The sequence below is a fragment of the Perca fluviatilis genome, chromosome 5, assembly GCF_010015445.1.
Source record: "Perca fluviatilis chromosome 5, GENO_Pfluv_1.0, whole genome shotgun sequence".
NCBI lineage: Eukaryota > Metazoa > Chordata > Actinopteri > Perciformes > Percidae > Perca > Perca fluviatilis.
In genome coordinates, this window is record NC_053116.1 from 28,165,180 (window position 1) to 28,187,288 (window position 22,109).

General features: G+C 39.1%; 1 protein-coding gene across 5 annotated transcripts in view; it reads right to left on the reverse strand.

The window, feature by feature from the left end:
- The window catches only part of LOC120559779 (oxysterol-binding protein-related protein 2-like), a 33,346-nt gene extending 11,998 nt beyond the window's left edge, over positions 1-21,348 (reverse strand). For 2 of the 5 annotated variants that reach the window (XM_039801793.1, XM_039801789.1), the window contains exons 1-2: positions 21,241-21,348; positions 8,210-8,575 (exon numbers count right to left, since the gene is read on the reverse strand). In XM_039801793.1, the coding sequence (XP_039657727.1) occupies positions 8,210-8,246 (37 nt within the window). In that variant the 5' untranslated portion in view covers positions 8,247-8,575; positions 21,241-21,348. Of the gene's footprint in view, positions 1-8,209; positions 8,576-11,559; positions 11,579-14,601; positions 14,719-17,646; positions 17,667-21,240 lie in introns of those variants that run through there. The other 3 variants (XM_039801791.1, XM_039801790.1, XM_039801792.1) reach the window with 3 other exon arrangements.
- Between the last annotated feature and the right edge of the window lie 761 nt (positions 21,349-22,109).

The window sequence follows — 22,109 nt, forward strand, 5'->3', positions numbered from 1 at the left end:
ACCTGCTCATTCACCAGTAAAAAAGCAACAGAAAAAAGAAAGTCAAATACCTAGAGACACATTGGGCTCTATGATTTTTCTGGCAGTTGACTTGGAATCAAATATTAATATTTTGTTTGCTATTAAACAGTAACAGATAATTCAATACATTTGCATGCCGTTTTGCATCAGGAACTTCCTGCCTGTGTTTGACTGGCAAATTGTATTGATTGCCTGTAACTGGTAATGCTGACTAACTTCTTCATTGACACAGCAATGTGTCACTTTAAAAACTATTAAACTGTCATGGTGCAGCCATATGGAACCATGGCACCTTGTTTGAATATTGCATTAGTTGCAGTAAAATGTTGGAAATTAAATAAACACTATATACCCAACAATCTCATGCAGTGTGAAAAAACTAAAAATCTAAATTCAAAGCATAAGCAGATACCAGACAAAACACAAAAAGCTACATAATGACAAATTAGAGCGAGATATCGCATAGAAAGACTTCCTTACTGCAAAACCACACCAGTCATAAATAGACACACCTACAGTATGGACTGGCAGATTTTTAGACAGTGTGGGGTTTAGGATTTAGCAGTAATTGTTTGAGACAAAGTGCTGGGGTGGACCTACACCTGGGTGGTAGCCAGAACATAAACATGGAATGTGAGTATTTAGTGCTGCAGGGTGGAATTGTGGGGAATTCGAGGTGGGGCCTTAACCCTTGTATGTTGTTCATATTTTTGTTACACAGTTAATGTTCCCGGGTCTGGTGGACCCACCACATTATTAGGCTTTTAAATCAATACAGCCATAACAATTTATGTAAAAATACTTAACAGAGGTTTACTTTAGCTCAATTACCAATGATATATACATCATTTTATGGTTCATATTTGCCATTTACCTCTGTGAGATCACATTTATGATCATATGATCATTTTCGTTTTTGTGAGAAAACAAGGAAATTCAATTATGAAAAAGGTTAAAAAAAAAAAAATAGAAACAAGATTTTTGATCATTATTGGTGCTTATTTCTTAAAACTTAATCAGAACAGGTGAAAGTGCTTGAATTGTAACAATGTTGTAACTTTGTGCAGGAATAGCAGGTGCAGAAAGACTACACTCACACACACCGACACCCACACCCACACACACACAGACACACACCGACACCCACACACACACCCACACCCACACCCACACACACACACACACACACGGCCTATTTAGGTGGACGACACAGTTAAGTTTCATAGCACCTACAATTATTACACTATAATAATAATTACACTCAGGTCCAGTAGACTCGAACATCTCATATGGAATAGTTATGTGTAGGAGGGGTGTACAGTGTGCAGTCATTGAAAATAAGTTATTTTTAGGTTCTTTACAGAAAATGAGCCAAGGCCAGTGAGTTTGAGTTAGAAGAAATAATAAATAGCATAATTTTTCTTCTACTTAAGGTTTATGTAGGGCTGGGCAATATATCGATATTCTATCGATATCGGGATATGAGACTACATATCGTCTTAAATTTTGGATGTGATAATATGGCATAAGTGTTGCCTTTTTCTGGTTTTAAAGGCTGCATTACAGTAAAGTTATGTCATTTTCTGAACTTACCAGACAGTTCTAGCTGTTCTATTATTTGCCTTTACCCACTTAGTCATTATAAGTACAAAGGTTTCATTCATATTTGGCTAAAAATCTGGTAGCTGGCAGGCATAAAATTACATTTTACATCACAAAGTGGGATCTATGCAAGCAAGAGAGCGATGGGGATTAGCTTTGGAGCAAGTACCGACTATTGAGGCATAGTGAGAGAAACAAAGTGTCTCCCCTGTGCTTTCTGATCACGGTCAGAAAGCTGTAGCAGGAAAAGTTAACCCTCTTCTTGATTTCATGTTGTTTGAGGAAAAGGAGAACCCAGAAATGAGTAGGGGGAATTGCAACGCTACCAAGCCACGGCCAAACGGTCCGATCACAATTGTTGATTAACATTTTTTAAGAGGTATGTCAGGCTACGGCGTAGGGTCCATTATCTCCACGTACATACTCATGTACCCACGGCGTCAATTTAACCCAGGACCATAAATTGGGCTTAACAGTTAAATGAGGGGTCTTCAATTGTTATTCGTACATGTGTACAAATATATAATAAAAGGTAATGTAAAACACACATTTGTTAGCCTGGTTGACACCAGACCAGTTGTAACTGAGAGTGGGTCTGGAGAAAGTTCATTCACAGCCTATTTCCAAAGGGCGCAATTGGATAGTCCTTCAACCAATCAGACCAACGATCCGGTTGACGTAGCAGCGACATCGGCATCAACGGGTTGCTGCGCTTCGGTGGCCGTCATGTTGAATGTAAACAAATAGCTGCTTCCCGTCGCTGCGCTATCGTCATCGTGTAAAGCCCGCCTCAACGGTTGTGATTGGTGCCTCGATTTGGAAAAATTGGAAATGGGCTTGAATGGGCTCTTGGCCAGATGGACTTGCAGAGCAAATCTCCAATTTTCGGAAGTTCGTCAGGGTTTTCCCAGGCTACACATTTGTAATATACACATACAGTAATTTGACAATATAAGCGACCAGTGCTCTGTGATGAAAGCTAATTTAGTCTTGCTTTCTACAATTAGGCCTAAACGTTGTAAAAAGTGATAGAATTTAAGGATATAAATTTATTCTGAAAAAAACAAAATCACCAAGAAAATGTAGGACATTATTATTAAATTAAAGTATAGGCTACCTATTAGGGCTGGGCGATATATCGATATAAACAAATATATCGATATATTTTTAAATGAGATATGGAATTAGACCATATAGCATATATCGATATAGTTCAAATGTGATCCTTGCTCCCATAGATATGTCGCCGTGAGGTTCTAAACATACGTCAAAACCCGCCGCCATCTTGGAACAGGGGTCCGAAGCATTCAGATCAACGCTAAAGATGCCGGACTTTTGTACTGCTTAATTATGTTCGATAGAGGAAATGAAAAGAACAAACCGCAATGGATAACATTTAACAGGTGACAATGTGTTTTATGATTATATATGCCGCCTTCGACCAGCAATCTGAGCTCCGGCCGGTGGCGGGAGAGCCCGTGGCCGGCCGCAGCGTCTCTTCCCCGGGGCAAAAACACAGCTTCGCCTGCGCTGGCGCCGCCTCGCTGATCCAGATCGGACCAGCCAAAGACAGAGTGGTGATCGGTAGGATCTTACACGAGTCCAGGACGAACTGTATGTCGATATCGGGCGGAAAGTTCCACTAAGTTTGCGGCGGGGCGCGGACTGAAAGAAGCTACAGCGGGGCAGCGACCGTCTGCGGCTGCAGGATCTGGAGCTCAGTGCCCGTTAAAATTACATGTAACGCCACATAAATACATACAGAAATAAATAGTGGAGGAATGAGCCTGGACATTTCAGTCTGTTTAAACTTCACCTTGAAGCAGAAACTCTTAGTTCAGAAGGGTGAAGTTTCCGTTTGGACTCAGATCTGTGAACCGATAATAATAAATATTCTTTGTATTAACACATTAATTAGTTTCTTTGTTTTGTAGTCGATAGTTCATCTTTTAGTTTACTTAAGTGGAAGCAGTATCAAGTGGAAGAATGGGACTATAACCTAGGCTTACAGGCATGAGGCATTACATTTTGAACAAAGTAGATTATATTAATATCAAAAGCTTAATTGACCTTTGGAACGAATCACAAATAGCCTATGGAGCTTTGATTTCAAAAAAGTTACTCCTGTTATACAGTATTTAGGTTTACATTTTATTGTTATTTGAACAGCTGAGCATTTAATCATGAACCAGGTGAAGAAACCGGTTTATTATTTATTTGATTTTGCAACTGTTTCTATGAAACTACTTGTGACATGTCATATTTGATTTGGGCTTTGACTGAACATTTGCTCTCAATTCGCGGAAAAAAATATCGGGATATATATCGTATATCGATATTCAGCCAAAATATATCGGGATATGACTTTTGGTCCATATCGCCCAGCCCTACTACCTATATCTAAAGAACTAAAAAGAACTAGATGGAAGCCACCTGGTGCTGATCACAGCTAACCCTGTGCATTTGTACCAATGAATAATACATCTTCCCTTGTCTGCACCTGTCTCAGATTAGTAAGATGATCATAATGACACAAAGACAGGTGGGGAGACACACAAACACACACACACACTCTTTATTTATTTATATCTGCATGGAAACAACAACAACCTGCATAAGATATAATAATAGCGACCAATGACTGTGCGTCAACATAGACGCCTAACAAGATCAAACAAGGACACAACTGTCAATAAAAAAAAAAAAAAAGGTACAAAAACAATGATGGTAATAATTGCTGACAGAGAACAACACCCTTATTTGCCCTGCCCTTCAATCCAGCATGGACAATCAAACTACTGAATGGACACAAAAGGCTGGTATAATGTTTCTACCACAGTAAAATGTTCAACGGCACCAACATTCATGGTGTTTACATGCTCTTTTTTCTCATAATCATATCTAGGGTTGGGTACCGAACCCGGTATTTTTACCGTTACCGACCGAATCACGTCAGTACTACCGAGTATTGGTTCACGTAAAATGAAACGGTGCCTAATTTCGGTACCTGAGAGTAAGCACAAGCTTATCTGTCCTCTCTGCATGTTGACAGAGAGCAGAGGTCCGACACACACGCGCGCAGAGGTGCGGACGGAGCAAACTACGTCGGCTCTGCAGTTTTGTTGAAGTCAGTGAGTCATGGCGATGCCGATAAAGTGGTTTCAAGTGTGGTTACAGTTTTTTAAAACTTCACGCAGACAGCGTATGATATTAATGGAGAGCCAAAAGCGGTCGCAGTACATTACACTTCCTCCGAGCAGGCACAACGCTGGTTTCCGTGCCCTGGGGACTGACTGACAGGCTGAGGTTGCAAGGCAAGGCAACTTTATTTCTATGGCACCTTCCAGCAACAAGGCAATTCATAGTGCATTACATGAAACATTAAAGAGCAGTTAAAAACGGTCATGATGAAAATAAAACAGGCTAAAATAGAATAATGTACAAATACAAGAATAAAACTTGAATATTTACGGGTTTGGGAGGAGAGAGGGAGGGGGTTTTATTTGTGTTTAATTTCTGTCAGTGTAGATTATTCTAAATAAATAACATAATGTTCTAAGTAAATAGGTTTGGAATTATTTTTACAACTGAAATATTTTTTTTGTAATTACAGAGGGAAAGTACCGAAAAAAGTGCAGTTGGGTAACGGAACCGAATTCCAGGTACTGGTATCGGTAGTGGTATTGGTTAAGATGCGAAAGGTACCCAACCCTAATCATATCCCAGGATTCATTGCTGCTCAAACCAATGTACAGCTTTGACTAACATCACAAGTCAACATTTCTCAGAATGAGTGAAGTCACTCCAACTTCTGGGTGTTTAAGCAAGTTTCAAAACCATGACAAGGATCAAAACACTCTCCAAACAAACTGCATCTGTTCGAAGCTCCTCTCTCCACAGTCTGGCGAGTCAGACCCCTGGAATGCTAGTCAAGCTATGACTCTCATAGTAAATAATCACGATGACATAGAGGGACACAGAACTAATGTACAACATCCTCGTGAGTCAAAGCAACCGTATAATTTAGTAAATAGCTAATGCACGTATATCAGACAACTAATGGCAACTATAACGTTAGCATATAAGCGTCCCATTGGTGTTGGGATGACTACTTGTCTGATCTCTCCACAGTAGCAGAAATCTGAAACCAATTAATCATAAATACAACTCAAAGATTCAAATCAAGAACACTAAAACCCATTTTCTGAACCAAAGGCCAAAACCCATTTGTCGAATCAATCACTCTTTTGGCAAAACCCTAAACGCATTCTCACTCGCTAAAACACATTTCACACTGTGATGCACTTGTGCTGCAAAAGCGTAAACACGGGCAGCCAAAGTTAAACACAACTACAACACAGTTGTCATCGTTTACACACACACAAAATTGTACACGCGTTTCTAATGAGGTGATCAAACCAGTTGTAGAGAATGTAAGCCAGTTCAGAGTGCACGGACGTGATGCTGAGGCAGAATTACATGACATCTTTCGCTGACTTTGATATTGCGGTTTCACAGTATTATTTTGTGTACTGTAATGTGCTTTTCATTTTGTTTTCTTTTCAGACATTCAATACTGTATTACTTGCACTGCTACTTGCAGTGTACAATATATTCACTGTACAGGTTGTAATATACTTTTTGTTTTCATTGCAAAATGTGTTATATGATTATATTAAATAAAATTAAAAGAAATACTGTAACATGCCCTGGACCTTTTCTACATTTTTTGAGGGAATGTCTAATGAGTGCGCTGTAGTGTTTAGTTGTTGAGTGGCTGTGTGAATGATCTGAAAGCATGGTTTGATTTTTCCAGCAGATTCAGGTATTTTGTGAATATAGTTTGAAAATGTGGTTTTGTTTTTACAGTTTTGAGGAAATGGGTGAGGGTTTCAAGAAATGTGTCTTAGCAATCGAGAAAAACTGTAACAACGTTCCTCGAGATGGATATAAGAATGCTAAATTCAGATTTTGGGCTGATTTTCCCAACTGATACCCCCACTCCGTCCCTTCTCTGATAGATATAATAAAATAAAAGTTTCACACTGCAGTTCATCACTTTGTCACTCAAACTGAACTAATGGCTTTTTCCTCTGTCTATTTCTGTATTTTTGCAAATACAATACAAAAAACACACAAACGTAAACACAATCATACAGATGCAAATTTAGGTTATGTTGTTATGATGTTGCTTCATTGCCGTGGACACATGCAGCCACTTTCCTGGAACCGCATGCACGTTCGCGTGACCGACACAATTTCGCAGCTGTCCGCGGAGCGTATGTATGTCCGAGCTCGTCTCCACCACATCCGCCTGCGAGGTGGTCAGATGTGTGTCTGCCTGGCATACTCTGTGTGTAGGACGGCCGATTTAACCCACAAGTCCTCATAATTTTTTACTTTGAGCAGAGAAAAATAGCTTACAGTAATACGCAACCTGCTAGTGCAATGTTAGCACTACAAAGTTAACTAGCAGTTAAAGGTCCCATGACATGGTGGTCTTTGGATGCTTTTATATAGACCTTAGTGGTCCCCTAATACTGTATCTGAAGTCTCTTTCCCGAAATTCAGCCTTGGTGCAGAATTACAGCCACTAGAGCCAGTCCCATAATGAGCTTTCCTTAGTATGTGCCATTTCTGTGTCTGTAGCTATTGAGGAGGAGAGAGGGCGGGGCAAGGTGGAGAGTGGGGGTGTGGCCTTGACCAACTGCCACTTTTCTCGTTTGAAAGCCATGATGTCTCTCTCTCATGGGTTGGCCAAATTCTCTGGGCGGGCAAAGCAGAGAAAGGGGAGGTAACCTCGCTTGTTATGACCTCATAACAAGCAAGATTCCAGAACAGCTCATCTGAGCTTTCATTTTCTCAAAGGCAGAGCAGGATACCCAGGGCTCGGTTTGCACCTATCACCATTTCAAGCCAATTGGGGACCATAGGCAGGCTGGGGGAACTCATATTAATGTTAAAAAACTGTGAAATTTTCATGCCATGGGACCTTTAAGGAATAGATTATATAGCAGCCTAGTCTTCTACCATGCAACAAACTTTAAATTTTTAATATTGCTGTTTAAGTGATAGTATGACTTGATCAAAATTATTTTTGTCAGTTAATGGTTAAATATTAACATCCCTAATATAGGGTGTCGTTGACATTACTTATGACCGCAAGCAGACCTCTGAATTATTGAACTATTCATCAGACTAAGGCAGGTCAGGTTCCATTAGATGGTATTATGATTCTATGATGGAGACTAACAAAACAGACCATCTAATTAGGGCAGACAGCCTCTTGCAGCAAAATTGGTGCTTCTATTCCTGATGAAAAAATAAGATCCTAATAAACATAATCCATACATATACAGTATATCACTTGGGCATATGATCTACTAACAGCATGAGGGATTTGTCTCACTGAGGAAGAACTTTCTATTTTTGAACTTGCACAGAAAAATCAGTACAAACTGCTGCAACTTTTTGGCTTTTCTTTAAGATCTTTAGACCATCTGTGAAATAACTTCATCCAATAGAAGCCAGCACAATAAGATTTTTCTTCAGACTGACACACATGCACATGCACACGCATACCCACCTGTGACGGCATCGTAGAATTCATCCTCATTGTTCATCTTCTAGAGTCAAAGCCGACCAGTCGTTTAGGACAGATGTATAACTTCTAGCACATGTTCCTTTCGGTGGCGACCCCTCAGAGTTCCTCTGGAGGGAGACCTGTCAATCGAGGTCCCTCTGGAGAGTCACTACGGCAACAGCACAATATTCTTTCAATATCCAGGGAATGTCCCAAAGTATGATGCCGTTTTCTTTGCAGATGGTTTGACCACAGAAGAACGACACCAGCAAATCTGCTGTTTGACTCACAGAGAGCACATGGACAGCTGACGTGACTTCTGAGTTCAGGTTGTTTCTTTAGCTTTGTCGAGAGAAGCAATTTTGTGACCTGTAGAGACAAAAATAAAGTTTTGAGTTTCTTGTGTTTTACTATGAAACTTGTGTTACAAAGAGCCAAAGTCAGGACTGACTTGTCCTGGACTGACTGACGGCGTGTGACAGAAAACTGTATTTTTGCACAAATCAAGTCTGTCTATTAAGCAGAATTGTGAAAAAAAAAAAAAACATATCTCCACACCTTGATTTTTTTTACAAAACATCTGTAAAAAGAATGAAGGAAAATACACAATGGGAAAACATTATTTATTAGCCCACATTTAACAATTCTGTATATTAGAGCTAAACAAATAGTCTGCTTTTTATCCTGGAGGGGTTTAATTTGGTTGGACCAGGAGACGTTGACATCATAAGCTTCAACTACTAGCCATATTATTAGTTATTTCACTGAAAGTTTTCAGATGACACAAAAGGGTAATTCCCAGCTATCTAGGCTACCAGCTGGAAATCTGCTTAGTCTGGCTGAGTGACAGTCTTGTCCATCATGGCCCACTGAGTGCAAACAGAGAGTTTTCTAGTCCAGTAGTTACATAATCGGGACACAATTGTCACAGTCTGGGTCTTTGTTACCTTCTGTTTGGAACATTGGCCTCTTCATCATTTTAAACCCAAGACCCCAAATGACCTTTCATTTTCAAATTCCAAAAGTTCCAATTTCATTATAGTTACAAATGGTTCCTTACGAAACCAAACCGCATAATCTCAAAAATCAGGGCAGTAACACAGCAGGTTGAAAATGTCCATTGAGCAACAATTGTTAGAACAATTTGCTTGGAAGACAAATTGATTTCCTCTTTAAACGGTACTTGAATGCCTTAGTTTTTTAGACATCCTTGTTGGACACCGTACTCTCTACGACTCTCCACTCTCGCTATTCAGTTCATTGCAAGACAATGACGTGAAACAAGTTTCTGATTGGCCGCTTGTTTCGTTTGCTCCAAGTTACAAAAATAAATATGGATCACAGCCTTAGTCTCATTTTTATAAATGATAAAGCTATGCAGGCTTTTCTTTGTAGTTGACCAGAAATTGGTAACTAAGATAGTGATAGTACATTTATCCCCTTAGTACTTGGCTAAATTATCTTTAAAACATAACATTCAGCCTTTGATTGAACTGGCTCTAGCAATGTATGTCATAGTGCTATACATAGATGACACTTTCTCATTCTGTAGATTGTCAATGAGTAAAGGTGGACAGGATGATAATCAGTGAAGGTGGAGCCAGACTGGGTAAACCCAGCCCGATCTGCCGGAGATTTGATTTTGCCCTGCAGCTCAGGCTGGAAACCTGTACATCTTTCTATCCTGCTTCCGTTTTGCGGGGACCAATCACAAACCGGCTTATCCACCTAGCGCGCTATTGGCGGGTTTAACACGATGACGATAGAGAAGCGACCAAGCAGCTTTTGGTTTACATTCAACATGATGGCCACCGAAGCCCAGCAACCCGTTGATGCCGCTGTCGCTGCTACGTCACCCGGATCGTTGGTCTGATTGGTTGAAGGACTATCCAATTGCGTACAGTCATTTGAACTATGCCCGTTAATCACGCCTCTAGTGCAGTAGAAAGTACTGAACAGACTCCCCAGACTAATGTTCAATCTTAAAAGATTGAACTTGGTCTGGTGAAAGCCAGACTAGGTGGAGCCATATTCCAGTTTAATTCCTCAACTCATTATACAGGGTGAAGTTAAGCTTGAGCAGTCAATTAATCACCCTTAAAACTCAAATAGCTTTTGGATGTGCTGCCAGCAGATGTTCTGCTGTACAAAAAGTTGTTTCCTCATTTCTATCACTTAGTCATCGTTTAGTATCACTGCCCACTTCACCATGACACAGAATACGATCCATGATTAATGACACATCTATTTGTCTCTCTCACCACTATGGCCACCATGCCTTAGGTTAGTAAAACGACAAGGAAACCAAATTGGCATGTAACAGTTTCATCGCAATGACACAGCCTACATGGCAAATATGACAAATGTTGACTTACACTTTGACTCATTAGTGAAGCTCAAACACAAAGCAGGGGTCTCCTTGCTACCACAATGTAAAGCTAAATCCAGTTCTTTGTGTACTTTATCTTCAGTTATACATGCCTCTAAACATCAGGACTAGAGCTGGATATCGAATAGATTTTAGGACCAAGATGTGTCTGTACCAATGAGTATCGAAAATGTGTCAAACATTAGCAGTGAATGGTTGCTAATTTGTACAGTTATTTACTTAACATTGATGCATTGAGCAGGTGGGCTTTTTTTTTTTTTTACTTTTACCATTTAAAAAATGGTAAAAGATATGTTCATATTCCCTTAAGTTTCCTTATTTTCAAACTGTCCAATGAAGACTGCATAGATTTTCCCTGCCAAATTATGTTTTTAAAGTAATCAAGTTTGTCTGACCACTTCAACGTAAAGTGAATAACAAAACCTGTAAAATGTGGTTTGTTATCTCATTGGTCTGCTGATCAAGTTTCAATAGTCTCCCTTCTCATCACAGCTTCATGTTCATGTTTACATTTTAGGGAGTCGTAGGGTTAACATACTTTGCATTCCATTTCTTTGCAACGCGAGAAAGATAGTGACGGATGTCAAAGGGGAGCTAGAGGACGATATATGTCTAAAATATAAGGTTACTGAGCATTGGTTAGTCCGTATTCCTACCTTTTTCTCCAGTTCTATTGTCTTTTGGCTCTTTCCAATACCGGTTAAAAGCAATCATCAAATGTTGTTCTAAGTTGCTTCTGAATGTAGTTTAGGACATTATATACATGGCCATGTAGTCATGAAAAAACTATTCATAGAATAGTTTTGTTCATCATCATCACTGTTCATCATTCTTAATTAAGACATCACTGAATGTCATCTGCACTCTCTCTTTTACTCAAAATGACTTTATCCTTAAATGGAAATAGTACTGTTAATCCACTATTTTTTAATTTGTAAGCATTATAAAATATTTACATACGTACCTGCAGTGAAATTCTAAGAGACAAATACTTCTGTACAGGCTGTCATTTCTGAAGGTGAAATGCTGTATAAGGGGGGAAACGGTGCTTGTTCTCTCTTTCCCTTCCTCTCGCTCTGCCTTTTTCTACAATGGAAAGGTTCTACCTTTGCCAGTGATAGGGAACGCCTTCAGCACACATATGAACTTTGGCCAAGGTGTCCACGATCGATAAGGTGGCAGAATGGACGACAAGCTGGTATTCAGTTGTTCCAACAGCTCATTTAAAGTCCAACCTTGCATTTATTTCTTGTGGTTTGTTGGCTCAATAAAATAATAAATCAAAAACCTACTGTTTCTTACTGTACTATTGTAGCAAGCACTTATACTAACCAATTACAAAACAATCAAAAAGAGTAAAGCGATCTAAAATGGGAGTTGACTGCTTATCAGCAAATTACAAATCAGCCAAAAGAATCTACGCAAAACTGCCTGATATTTCTTGTGGCCTCATAAACCCAAAGACCAGGGCACTCTCAAAATGTTCAACAATTTCAGTAGTGCCTTTTTGACTCCAGATTGTAGTAAATATGACAATTTAACTTTAGAAGTGTCAAAAATGTATCTGTCAAAGGTTTCCCAGTCTTCAGCCTACAGTAGTGATAACCCTTATCGCGAATATTTCATCCGTTTTTCAGCACTCAATGTTCTACCCATGTCCTTCAAACACAAATCACAAGAATCTATAAAACCAGACGTCAATCCAACAGTTATTTACATACACAACTTATAAATTAACAGGAAACAAAAGTGCCCCGAATAATTTTCTCCAAATAGTAGTGATATCCTACTATTCTGTGGATAGTTTGACTGTTGTATAATATCAGGGTGAGGTAAACCCTTTGGTATGCCAAAACAGCTATTTTATTCATTTCAAGTCAGCACTGAAAATCCTCTTTAAGCCTTTGTGCAGCAGCTACTGAGGCTCCATTTGACCACACTACATCTTTAGAACCAAAATGGTAGACGAGGGTATGTGGACTCCAAGAAGTCAAGAACATGCAGGGCTCGACGCTAACTTTTTAAAGTGGTTAGCGGCTTGGCAACCAGGCATCAGCTTTTGGTTGCCGAAATTGACAATACGGTTGCCATGTTTTAAACTGCTTGTATTTGGAGCAATTCAAAAAAATAATCTTAAAAATAAAAATTTAACAGGTGATTGCCAAAGGGGGCAACCAGAGGCCACGAAACGGTTGCCAACTGACTCAATCTGGTTGCCAAGGGCAACCATTAATCTCAAGCCCTGACATGACATGTGGCACTGTATGACAAAAAGCGAGTTATGTGTCTACCTGTAGGTCTGTGAATAAAGCAAACATGGCTGAAAATCTGATTTGCATGAGTTATTATAGCCTCACCATTTTCTCATCACTTTACAACCCTATAAGTGTTGAACTGTGGGATCCATTCATACGAAGAATAAGGACGCCATACTGTACCTTATATTGTTTAAAGTCCCACACAAGACATATTTTTAAGTATGTTAAAATACTAAAATAAATTTTGTTCATCATGATTTTACCACACAAAAAGTAAAAAAAAATAAAATAAACTCTGAAAAAAGGCTGGAAGCACGTCTACACTTTCTCTTTAATTGAGAAATGAATAAAACCTAATCTGAAAAAGTACTGCTTACTGTTATGAGCCAAAACCCACCCCTGGGAGTCACCACACAATTCCTATTTTTGTGTAACAGGAAGCATCAGGTTGCAGACAACGTCCCAAGTCCCTGCAGTCAACACAACACTGACTTAAAACTCCCGGCTCATGTTTTAGATTGCTCTTAGTTTACAACTAAATACAAGCGCACACATTTTTAAGGTTGGTGTGCAAATGAGCTCATCCTGAAGCTAATCAAGATCACAAGAAAATTTCTTTTGATTATGTGGCCTTGAGAAAAAGTATGACAACCACTGGTTGAACTACAACCCTCAGGCTGTACTTGGCCTTTCTAACATGGCAAACCGATTCTGCTCTTCAAAGTGTTTTCTGGAGACCTCAATAATAAGGTTTGAAAAGAAACAGGAACTGAGAATCCGTGCAATATCTGGGAAGGAATCTTGGCTAAGATTTTAACCTCGATTACTCTCATTTTTGCAGAACAAATGTTTATTTGAATATTATACTAGCACCAACAACTCTAGATAAGTTAAATTAAATACAATTCAATCTATATTTATTTTGGTAATGTGTTTTTATTCAACCCACTTTTCTATTCCATAACTGCAGATACATAACGTTATCTCACAAACTCACACACACAGACACACAGAGAGAGCTCTCTGTAATAGGTTCTCCGATCATGTTGCAGTTATGTAACCATGACAGACATGGCACCGTACACACACCTCAAACACACTCCTACATACTTGGACAATATCTTATCAGAAGTAACCTGTGTCTGACATGATGGCTGTGGAGATTACGTTTAGTAACAGAGAAGGTGAGCGCAGCCTCACCTTGGCAATATTATCTATTCTTTTATCTAAGTGTTTCCTGCACGTAATTAATTTAACACAAAACTGCTGACTACAACCTGACCATGTTAACAGAGTTCATCTTTTGCTGGTCTGGTCTTCAGCCAAGAATTATTATTTATTATTATAATGATGTTGTTGCTGCTCACTCGCATTTGTTTACATCAGACTATCAGTCTATTCTAGGGATTAGCCCACGGCAATCGTAGAAACAAAAAAAAGATACACAACACCAGTCATGCTAAAGAAACAAAAGATTGGAAGACTCTCGATTTCAGAGTTTAGCTTCCACGAAATTAAGGAGAAGAGTAAAGTCCCCCCTCATATTTAAATGATTCGTCATTCCAAATTATTAGTAAAGCCTTCAATCTACCAAATTCTACTGACCCCATGGGCCTCGTCTTGTCATTTTGCCCTTTCAAAACAAACATGTAATACAAACGCTTGCTACTGTAGCAACCCTCCTGTTAAACTTTCCAAAGACAAATAACTTTACTGCCAATAATTCGAAACCTTAAATACAAACCTACCAATGTGACTGTTCCATTCATTCAAGTCCAGTGTACAGATACTAGCCTAGCAACGCCTGTCTCCGCTGTCCTCCGAGGGCTGACAAAAACATCCAAAGCCGCAGGGACAAGAGAGAAAGAACCAGAGAAAGACAGACCGAGAGAGAGCGACGAGGAGAAAGATGTTAAGAGACGAAAGCTGTTGCCACGCGAGACCGAGCCCGGTGCTGAGCAATGATACAGCGCACACACCTTTTTCTTTGTCTTTACACACACACACACCGACCTCAATAGGTGACACACCTCTGCAGAGCGTGAAACACATACCACAAGAGCATATCATCTGTAGAAAGGGAAACAATTCAATTCTAAGTTGCCTGAAACAAATGAAAGATTGATGGAGTTCAGTAACTAGCACGCGTCTCATCTGAACAGAATCCTGCCTGGCCAGACGAGCGACTGGCTTTTCAGAACGGACAATTGCCTTTTACAAGTTGCTTTTCCTTGAAATAAATAAATCGATACTGCATTTTTGAAAATCAATACAGTATTGCAAAATAAAGTATCACGATACTCAAGTGTATCGATCGATTCTTCTTACACCCATACTTGAGACTACAGCAACTAGTGTACAACGTTCATTTAGATTGTTACAAACACTGGTTGTCACTAGTATCAATATTGGGACATGAATCGAATAATGAGCAAGCTAGCAATTGTTTTATTGTGACTCCTTAACTTCAGATCCTAAGGTTGTTTAGTTCCTGTTTCTATTTTGTCAAAAAGGGCCAAATGCCTAAAGTATCATAAACAGACACTGCAATGCATTTCTATGGTATCCATAAAGTCTGCATCATACTAATATAGGCGTAGTTGTCAACATCCCCAAATGTCATACTGCTCTTTGCAGTATGACAACACAGACACAAACCTTTGCACTTAGTTTCTTTTCTTTAGTGCACAAACTAAACAACAAGATGGGGAGAATTCAGGTAACTTCCCTGTGCTTTAAACTCACTAAACATTGTTTTCTGAGGTACAGATTTTGCAGAGACTGTGCCTTTGATTAAAATCCACCAAGCAGGTGCTTTCATAGCTACATCTTTATCTTTTGCATTTGTTTCATAGAATTCCAAAAATCGATTGCTATATATATATATATATATATATATATATATATATATATATATATATATATATATATATATATATATATATATATATATATATTTCTATGACCTGGTGACATTTACATGTAACGAAAGGCAAACAAACCAGCCAAACCCTGGCATTTGTCATGTAGGCCTACAGCAAAACGCAGCTGGACTAAATGACACTATTTTCCAGTGAGACAAAAAACTGATAAACAAACAAATCTAATTACAACATAGTAAAAGGAAACATTAAAACATTTTTTTTTTTTAAACCCGCTTTGGAGTCATTTTATGTCCAAGACTCTTGTTTTCTTTAAAAAAAAAAAAACATCTGGACAATGTGGGGGAAAAAAAAAACCTTAAAAAAAAGGCAGGAAACCAAAACAACTGGTTCATACTGTATCACAGCAATACAGAAAGCAAATGTCAGCTCTCTTCTTCATGAGCTGCTCCTTTAAAACATTATCCACATACTACTGTATATCATCTAGGACACATCAGTGCTGCCTGAGGGGAGGGAAATGATAGCACATATCACAAGACCATTACCAAGGGAGAATTTAAATGTCAATATCCCACAAACGACTTTTTATAAGAATACTAACTACTGCGAGTATGAAATCGATTTCACTCGACCTTAATCACAAGACTAACCTTGTCCTAGTACTACCACTGACTGGAGCCATTTGTAAGCGCTAAGGTCAACAACATCTACCTGGTCTGCAGAGGGAGGACTTGCACTGCTGGCTACATTAACGACTGCTCAGCAGAATGGAAATACAACAGCAATATAATGTGCATAATCAGCTTAAAGCACAAACCGGTGCAGCTGAAAAAATGATAAATAAGAAAGTGTGAGGGCTGGAGACTACAAAACTTGTATGAGAAGCAAGTACTGGCTGCAAACAGGGCTCCTTACCAGAGGCTGAAAATGCACCATTGTCAATTAGTTAATCTGTTTGTTTCTCTTCCCACTGAAGCAAAACAGCATGAAAAAGGGATAAAAGGATGATACTGGGTGGGGAAAAATTAATTTTACTCAAAAAATGTCCACCAAAGATAATAAGAGAGAGACTGGTGCAACCTCTAGATTGCATCAGTCATTGGGCCTTGGATTAGGACATCAGCCCAGGAAGTAAATCACAAAATGCGATAAACAATGTCCCACTCCCACCCAAACAAACATACGCATACAAACATGATATTAACAGTTTAGCAATGCATTCATATCCAGAACAACTTAGAAGTCAAAGAAATACAAGGATATGAAAAGTCAAGACTTGATGATGATGATGACGACTTGAGATTTGAGCCAGTGTACTCTAAAATCAGACAAAACCTTTTTAAAATGTATTTATTTGTGCATAAGAATGGTTTAAGAAATATAAGCCAGGAAGCAAAACTTAATTATTGATTAACATAAATAACCACACACAAGAGGTTCACCTGGTCGGCGAACCTCTTTCTGAAACAGAAAAAACTACACAGATGCATGAGTCAAACTAAGGGCACTAAGACGATAAGAAAATAGGCGACAATAGTTCAAGACCTGGTTTTCCCAGAAAATTACTTTTGTTTTACTTGAAAACTAGGCTTAATCCCTGTGCAGAGGACAATCCTAAAGTGTTCATCAAATTGCTATGTATCTCTGCTTCTGACTGAGCTGATGAGTCTGTCCTCTTCATGTTTCTCCCTGCTAGAACTCAGTGTAAACCCTCTGGGAACAAAACACTGTCTCATTCTGAGCACACACACAGTCTCACACACACACACACACAGTCTCACACACACAGTCTCACACACACAGTCTCACACACACACACACACAGACAACAGTCTCACACACACAGTCTCACACACACACACACAGTCTCACACAGTCACACACCAGTGTGAGTCAGCACTGCGATACCTGCGTGGAAAGTAAAACCTGCTAGGATGAGTCTTCCTTTCACGCAGGTTTAAAGATAGAAAGTCTGCTCAGCATCTTGCATTGAAACTTCTTTTATGGATCCACCCTTAAACGCAACCGCTGTGACATTTAAAAAAAGCATGCACACAAAAGCAAGTTTTGTGATCAACATTGTTCACGACTGTGCTGGGGTGTGACTGGTTTAGCTGGATTTCTGCGTTATGTGTCGAGTTGTTCTGGTGGTCCTGCTGAAGAGGATTACTGCGTAGGGATCTGGGTTTAACCTGTTGATTGCTTAAGAAGTTTTCAATTCTCTGGACAAGATACACTTTCATTTTATAGTATCTATCTACAATAATTGTGTCTACATTCTTTCAGTCATTTTGTGCAGATCACGAAACACTTTGTTGTCTTGTGTTACTAAATAGATGAACATTACCGAGCCCTTCTTCAGCTTACTAAATGAGTGCTTGTTGATGTTGTCTTTACTATTAGTAAACAAGAACAGGAAAGATGGAAGAGAAAAAGAAAAAGCTGGCTGCCCAATCACACTTCTTGCAGTCGGTACATGGTCCCCCCCCATTGCCCTGGCATACTAGTGACAAATAATGTAGTAAAAAAAATAATCTGTAATACCATCAGGAAATTAATAAAAGATCAACTATATTTCACTTATTATCACCAATATTGGCCAATAATAACGTACGCTGATATACTTTTATTCGTATGTGTGTATATGTGTTTGTTGTCTATACTGGATGCCTAACATTTCTTTCGGGATGATTAAGGAAAGTAAGTGTGTGTGTGTGTGTGTGTGTGTGTGTGTGTGTGTGTGTGTGTGTGTGTGTGTGTGTGTGTGTGTGTGTGTGTGTGTGTGTGTGTGTGTGTGTGTGTGTATCTATCTATCGTTTTTTCTCCCTGCTGACCAGCAAGCACTCCCTATGACTGTGTGGCAAACAAAGCAGAGCAAAACAATACAATGCCTGTGTATGAGACAGACTCCTGATTGGCTCCCCGTTACCCTGCTCTATCATTAATTATACATACAGTATTGTTTCCCTGTTGCCTGGATGGTTGCCTGGACTAGCATTAGCTCAAACTTTGCCTTATCCCCATGCTGCAACAAACTGCAGAAATAAGACGAACAAAAACAAAATGAAGCCCAATGTTATAAAAGACCAATTGTTAGTGCCTTTTGTATTAAATGATTCACACAGTAGCTGATTTTACATCCAAATATGATTTACAAGATAGTAGGACACACGTTAATGGGAATTTGAATTTCTAAAATCTTCCTGAAAGACCACAAATGCATTTCAAATCCAAATAAACAAGTGTGCGTTGGTCCTGCCCTCACAGCAATATTCCTCTCCAGTGTTTCCCACAGCTTAAAAAGCAATTTGTGGCGCGGGTGGGGGGGGGGGGTTCCTTATCCTCAACACGTGCCTTTTTCAGTCGCAGAAATTACTTTTCAATAGGCTACTCATCTGGATTGAAGCAGCAAACATTCAGTGTAAGAGTAAAAACAATGACATAATGTTATTCATAATACGTTTATTTGAGTCACAGCTGCTATATAGTGTTTTGACCTCGACAACCCAACTGCTCAACTGTGTTGAAACTTGGCTTTTAGGACATGCCTTGCAAAATCTCTTTCCTGTTCCCTTAAATTTAACCACAGAACACAAAAAATATTCATTGCATTATTGAAATATATCTTAAGATATTCACAGATTTAACACTTAAACTAGCCAAACACAGAAATATCTATCTATCTATCTATCTATCTAGCCTCCTTCTGCTCTTCTGCAGGGTGGAAGATAGTCTGTTGGTACAATGTGATGCTCCCCAATGGAGACCGTCACCATAGCAACAAATTTAGAAGGTTATTAAGGCACCTTTGGGAAAAAGACAAATAACAAAATAACAGTTGAAATGCCACTAGCAATAAAATCAGCAGGTGGCTTTTCAAAAAATAATTTCAAACAAGAATAATAAAATTAAAAAAAGGTTAAGTGCAATTTCTCTAGGACTGGAAAACATTTTAAATCAATCTTTAGATCTATTAGATTACTAAAAGTTCTGATTTATATAACATAAAACATAGTTTTAACGTAGCCAGATATAATACATGTCATGTATTATATCTGGCTCTGCTCAAACTCAATACCTGTAATGTTGTTATAGAAGCAACAACAAGAAAATTCTTTGTATTTAAATGATCAATTACCTACCAAATTACATTTCAGTTTATCAACTGCTAAGATCATTTTTGGTAAAACTGAACTGTGTTTTAATTTATAAAAACACAGTGAAAAAAAAAAGTGCAGTGAAGCATTCAACGTATTGCCAGCCTGGCAACAATTTGTACCGATTTATCTACAAAAGATAAATAATCAACATCTGGTTGATGGGAACAGGGTAAAGTGTCAGTACCTCAGTATCAGTTCCTTATGCCAGTACCCAAAATGTGTCTGCATGTTTGTCTGTTTTGTAATGCAAGGTTCCCATGGGGTAGTCAAAATATTTTCACTATATTTAACAACATGATATTGCTATGTATCAGAACAGACTCTCAGTCTAATCACTTTTCCCCCCGCATCATCACCATCACAAGCCAGTTGATGCAGCAGCAATACATTCTCTCAGCCTCTGAGGGACATGGCTATAGAGAGAGCAGATAAAACAGCCTGCTGTGTCAGTGCAAACCTCGGTGTCAATGACCTGCAGCACACCAACATTAAAAGACAAAGCTTTGTTTAGTCTCTGCTGCGAGTTGGATCTACGTGGTGATGGAGCCAGTAGGAAGCCAAACAGGCAGGGAAACATTCCCACTGTTTGCTGAGGCGGTTAAACACGATAGGAGGCTACTTTAACCTACGCCTCTCCTGAGATAAGTGCTGCTGGTGACCCCTTACACAAGGTTATCTGACGGGTTTCACACAGTGCTCTTCTTGCAACATGCATATCTTTTTATTTTTTGGGGGCTTTATGGGTCTCCCTCACATTTCACCTTGGACAGACTACGATAGTCGCACTACTTAGCATACCAGATAACTCACTATAGTGCTGCTCGCAAATAATAACGTTACGTTGGAAGGAGCCCGATGACTAACAGTAGTAAGACATCGATATACAATTGAACTGTCGAGCTGTGTGTTGTTAATTCAATCTTCGGTGGCAACTTAACAGCGTCCCACTCGCTACAGAAGTGCGAGAGGAGAACCCATCCCATATGCTATGCTACCGTGAACTGTTTGCTCGCTAACATTAGCACATAGCTACTGTCTAGCAAATAGCAATTGATCTAGCTTGACAAATCTAGCTGAGCTCACATTGGGCACATTGGGTAACGTTACTGCTTGTTCTTAACAACACACACCAAGCTGACAGCTCCAACTCTGACAGGATGTCAGGCAGCTTTTTGACAGCTAGCATTAACATTCGCGGGCTGGCTAAAAAAAAAATAAAAGGTGGTTAATTATGCTAGCTAGTTAGCCACCTTCCTTGTATACAAAATGCAGAGCTATATTTGCGGCCTTGACAACACAACAGGAGACCATAAACAGAGAAGTAAAATGTATGTCGTCTTACCTTGGCAGTGTGTGCAGAATGAATGTTTTGACAATTCCAGAGATATGAGTAGAGAATCGTATTGGATTGACACAGAAGCGGAAGTCGCTGGCAGCGGGGGCGTGGTTGATGAATGACAGACATGGTCCGCAGCCAATCAGGTGTAAGGCACGAAATGCTTGCCCAATAACAATACATGTTGAATTTGAATTTTATCATGTTGCAATCTGAGCTGGATTCATGACACACGACCACATATCTCATTTACAATTCTTTGATCTACCTATATTTTGAAACTATTTTTGTTTTAATGGTGATATTGGACATTTGTGGGGCCAACATAAGGCCATGTGGATTGTGTAACATAGGTGGCCACTAAACACCACACCCTTATGGTTTCATATTCCACCAGACGGCCATTCCACTCATTATCTCTTAAGTAGATTAACTAAACATGGTGAAATTGACTGGAATTATTGTCTCTGCCCTGAGTGGCTTTGTGGATGTTTCATGTCAGCAGTAGACTATGTCAGTGATGATAATGATACTGAAAAAACAGTGGTGATCTATTGCCAGAAAATAGAGAAAGCGGTTCATATTAAAGCTTTTAACATTTACTTTATATCCTAATTTTGGCATTTTCTCCGTGTCTGAGTACATCAAGAGATGATGTTTGATTATGTTATATATTTTTGAAGAGGATTAGCATTAACAAATCAATTTGCTTTTCTATGTGTGCTCAGTTGTTAACTTTGTCAAAGAAAATTCTACTTTCTTCAACTCCACTGTTCTTGTGGTATAATATTTGGCCTTTAGATAGCTTGTGTTCATTTCAGGCCAAGTTTATGAGACAGCTTGTCAAGTGTATATTATCTCTCTCATCAATAATG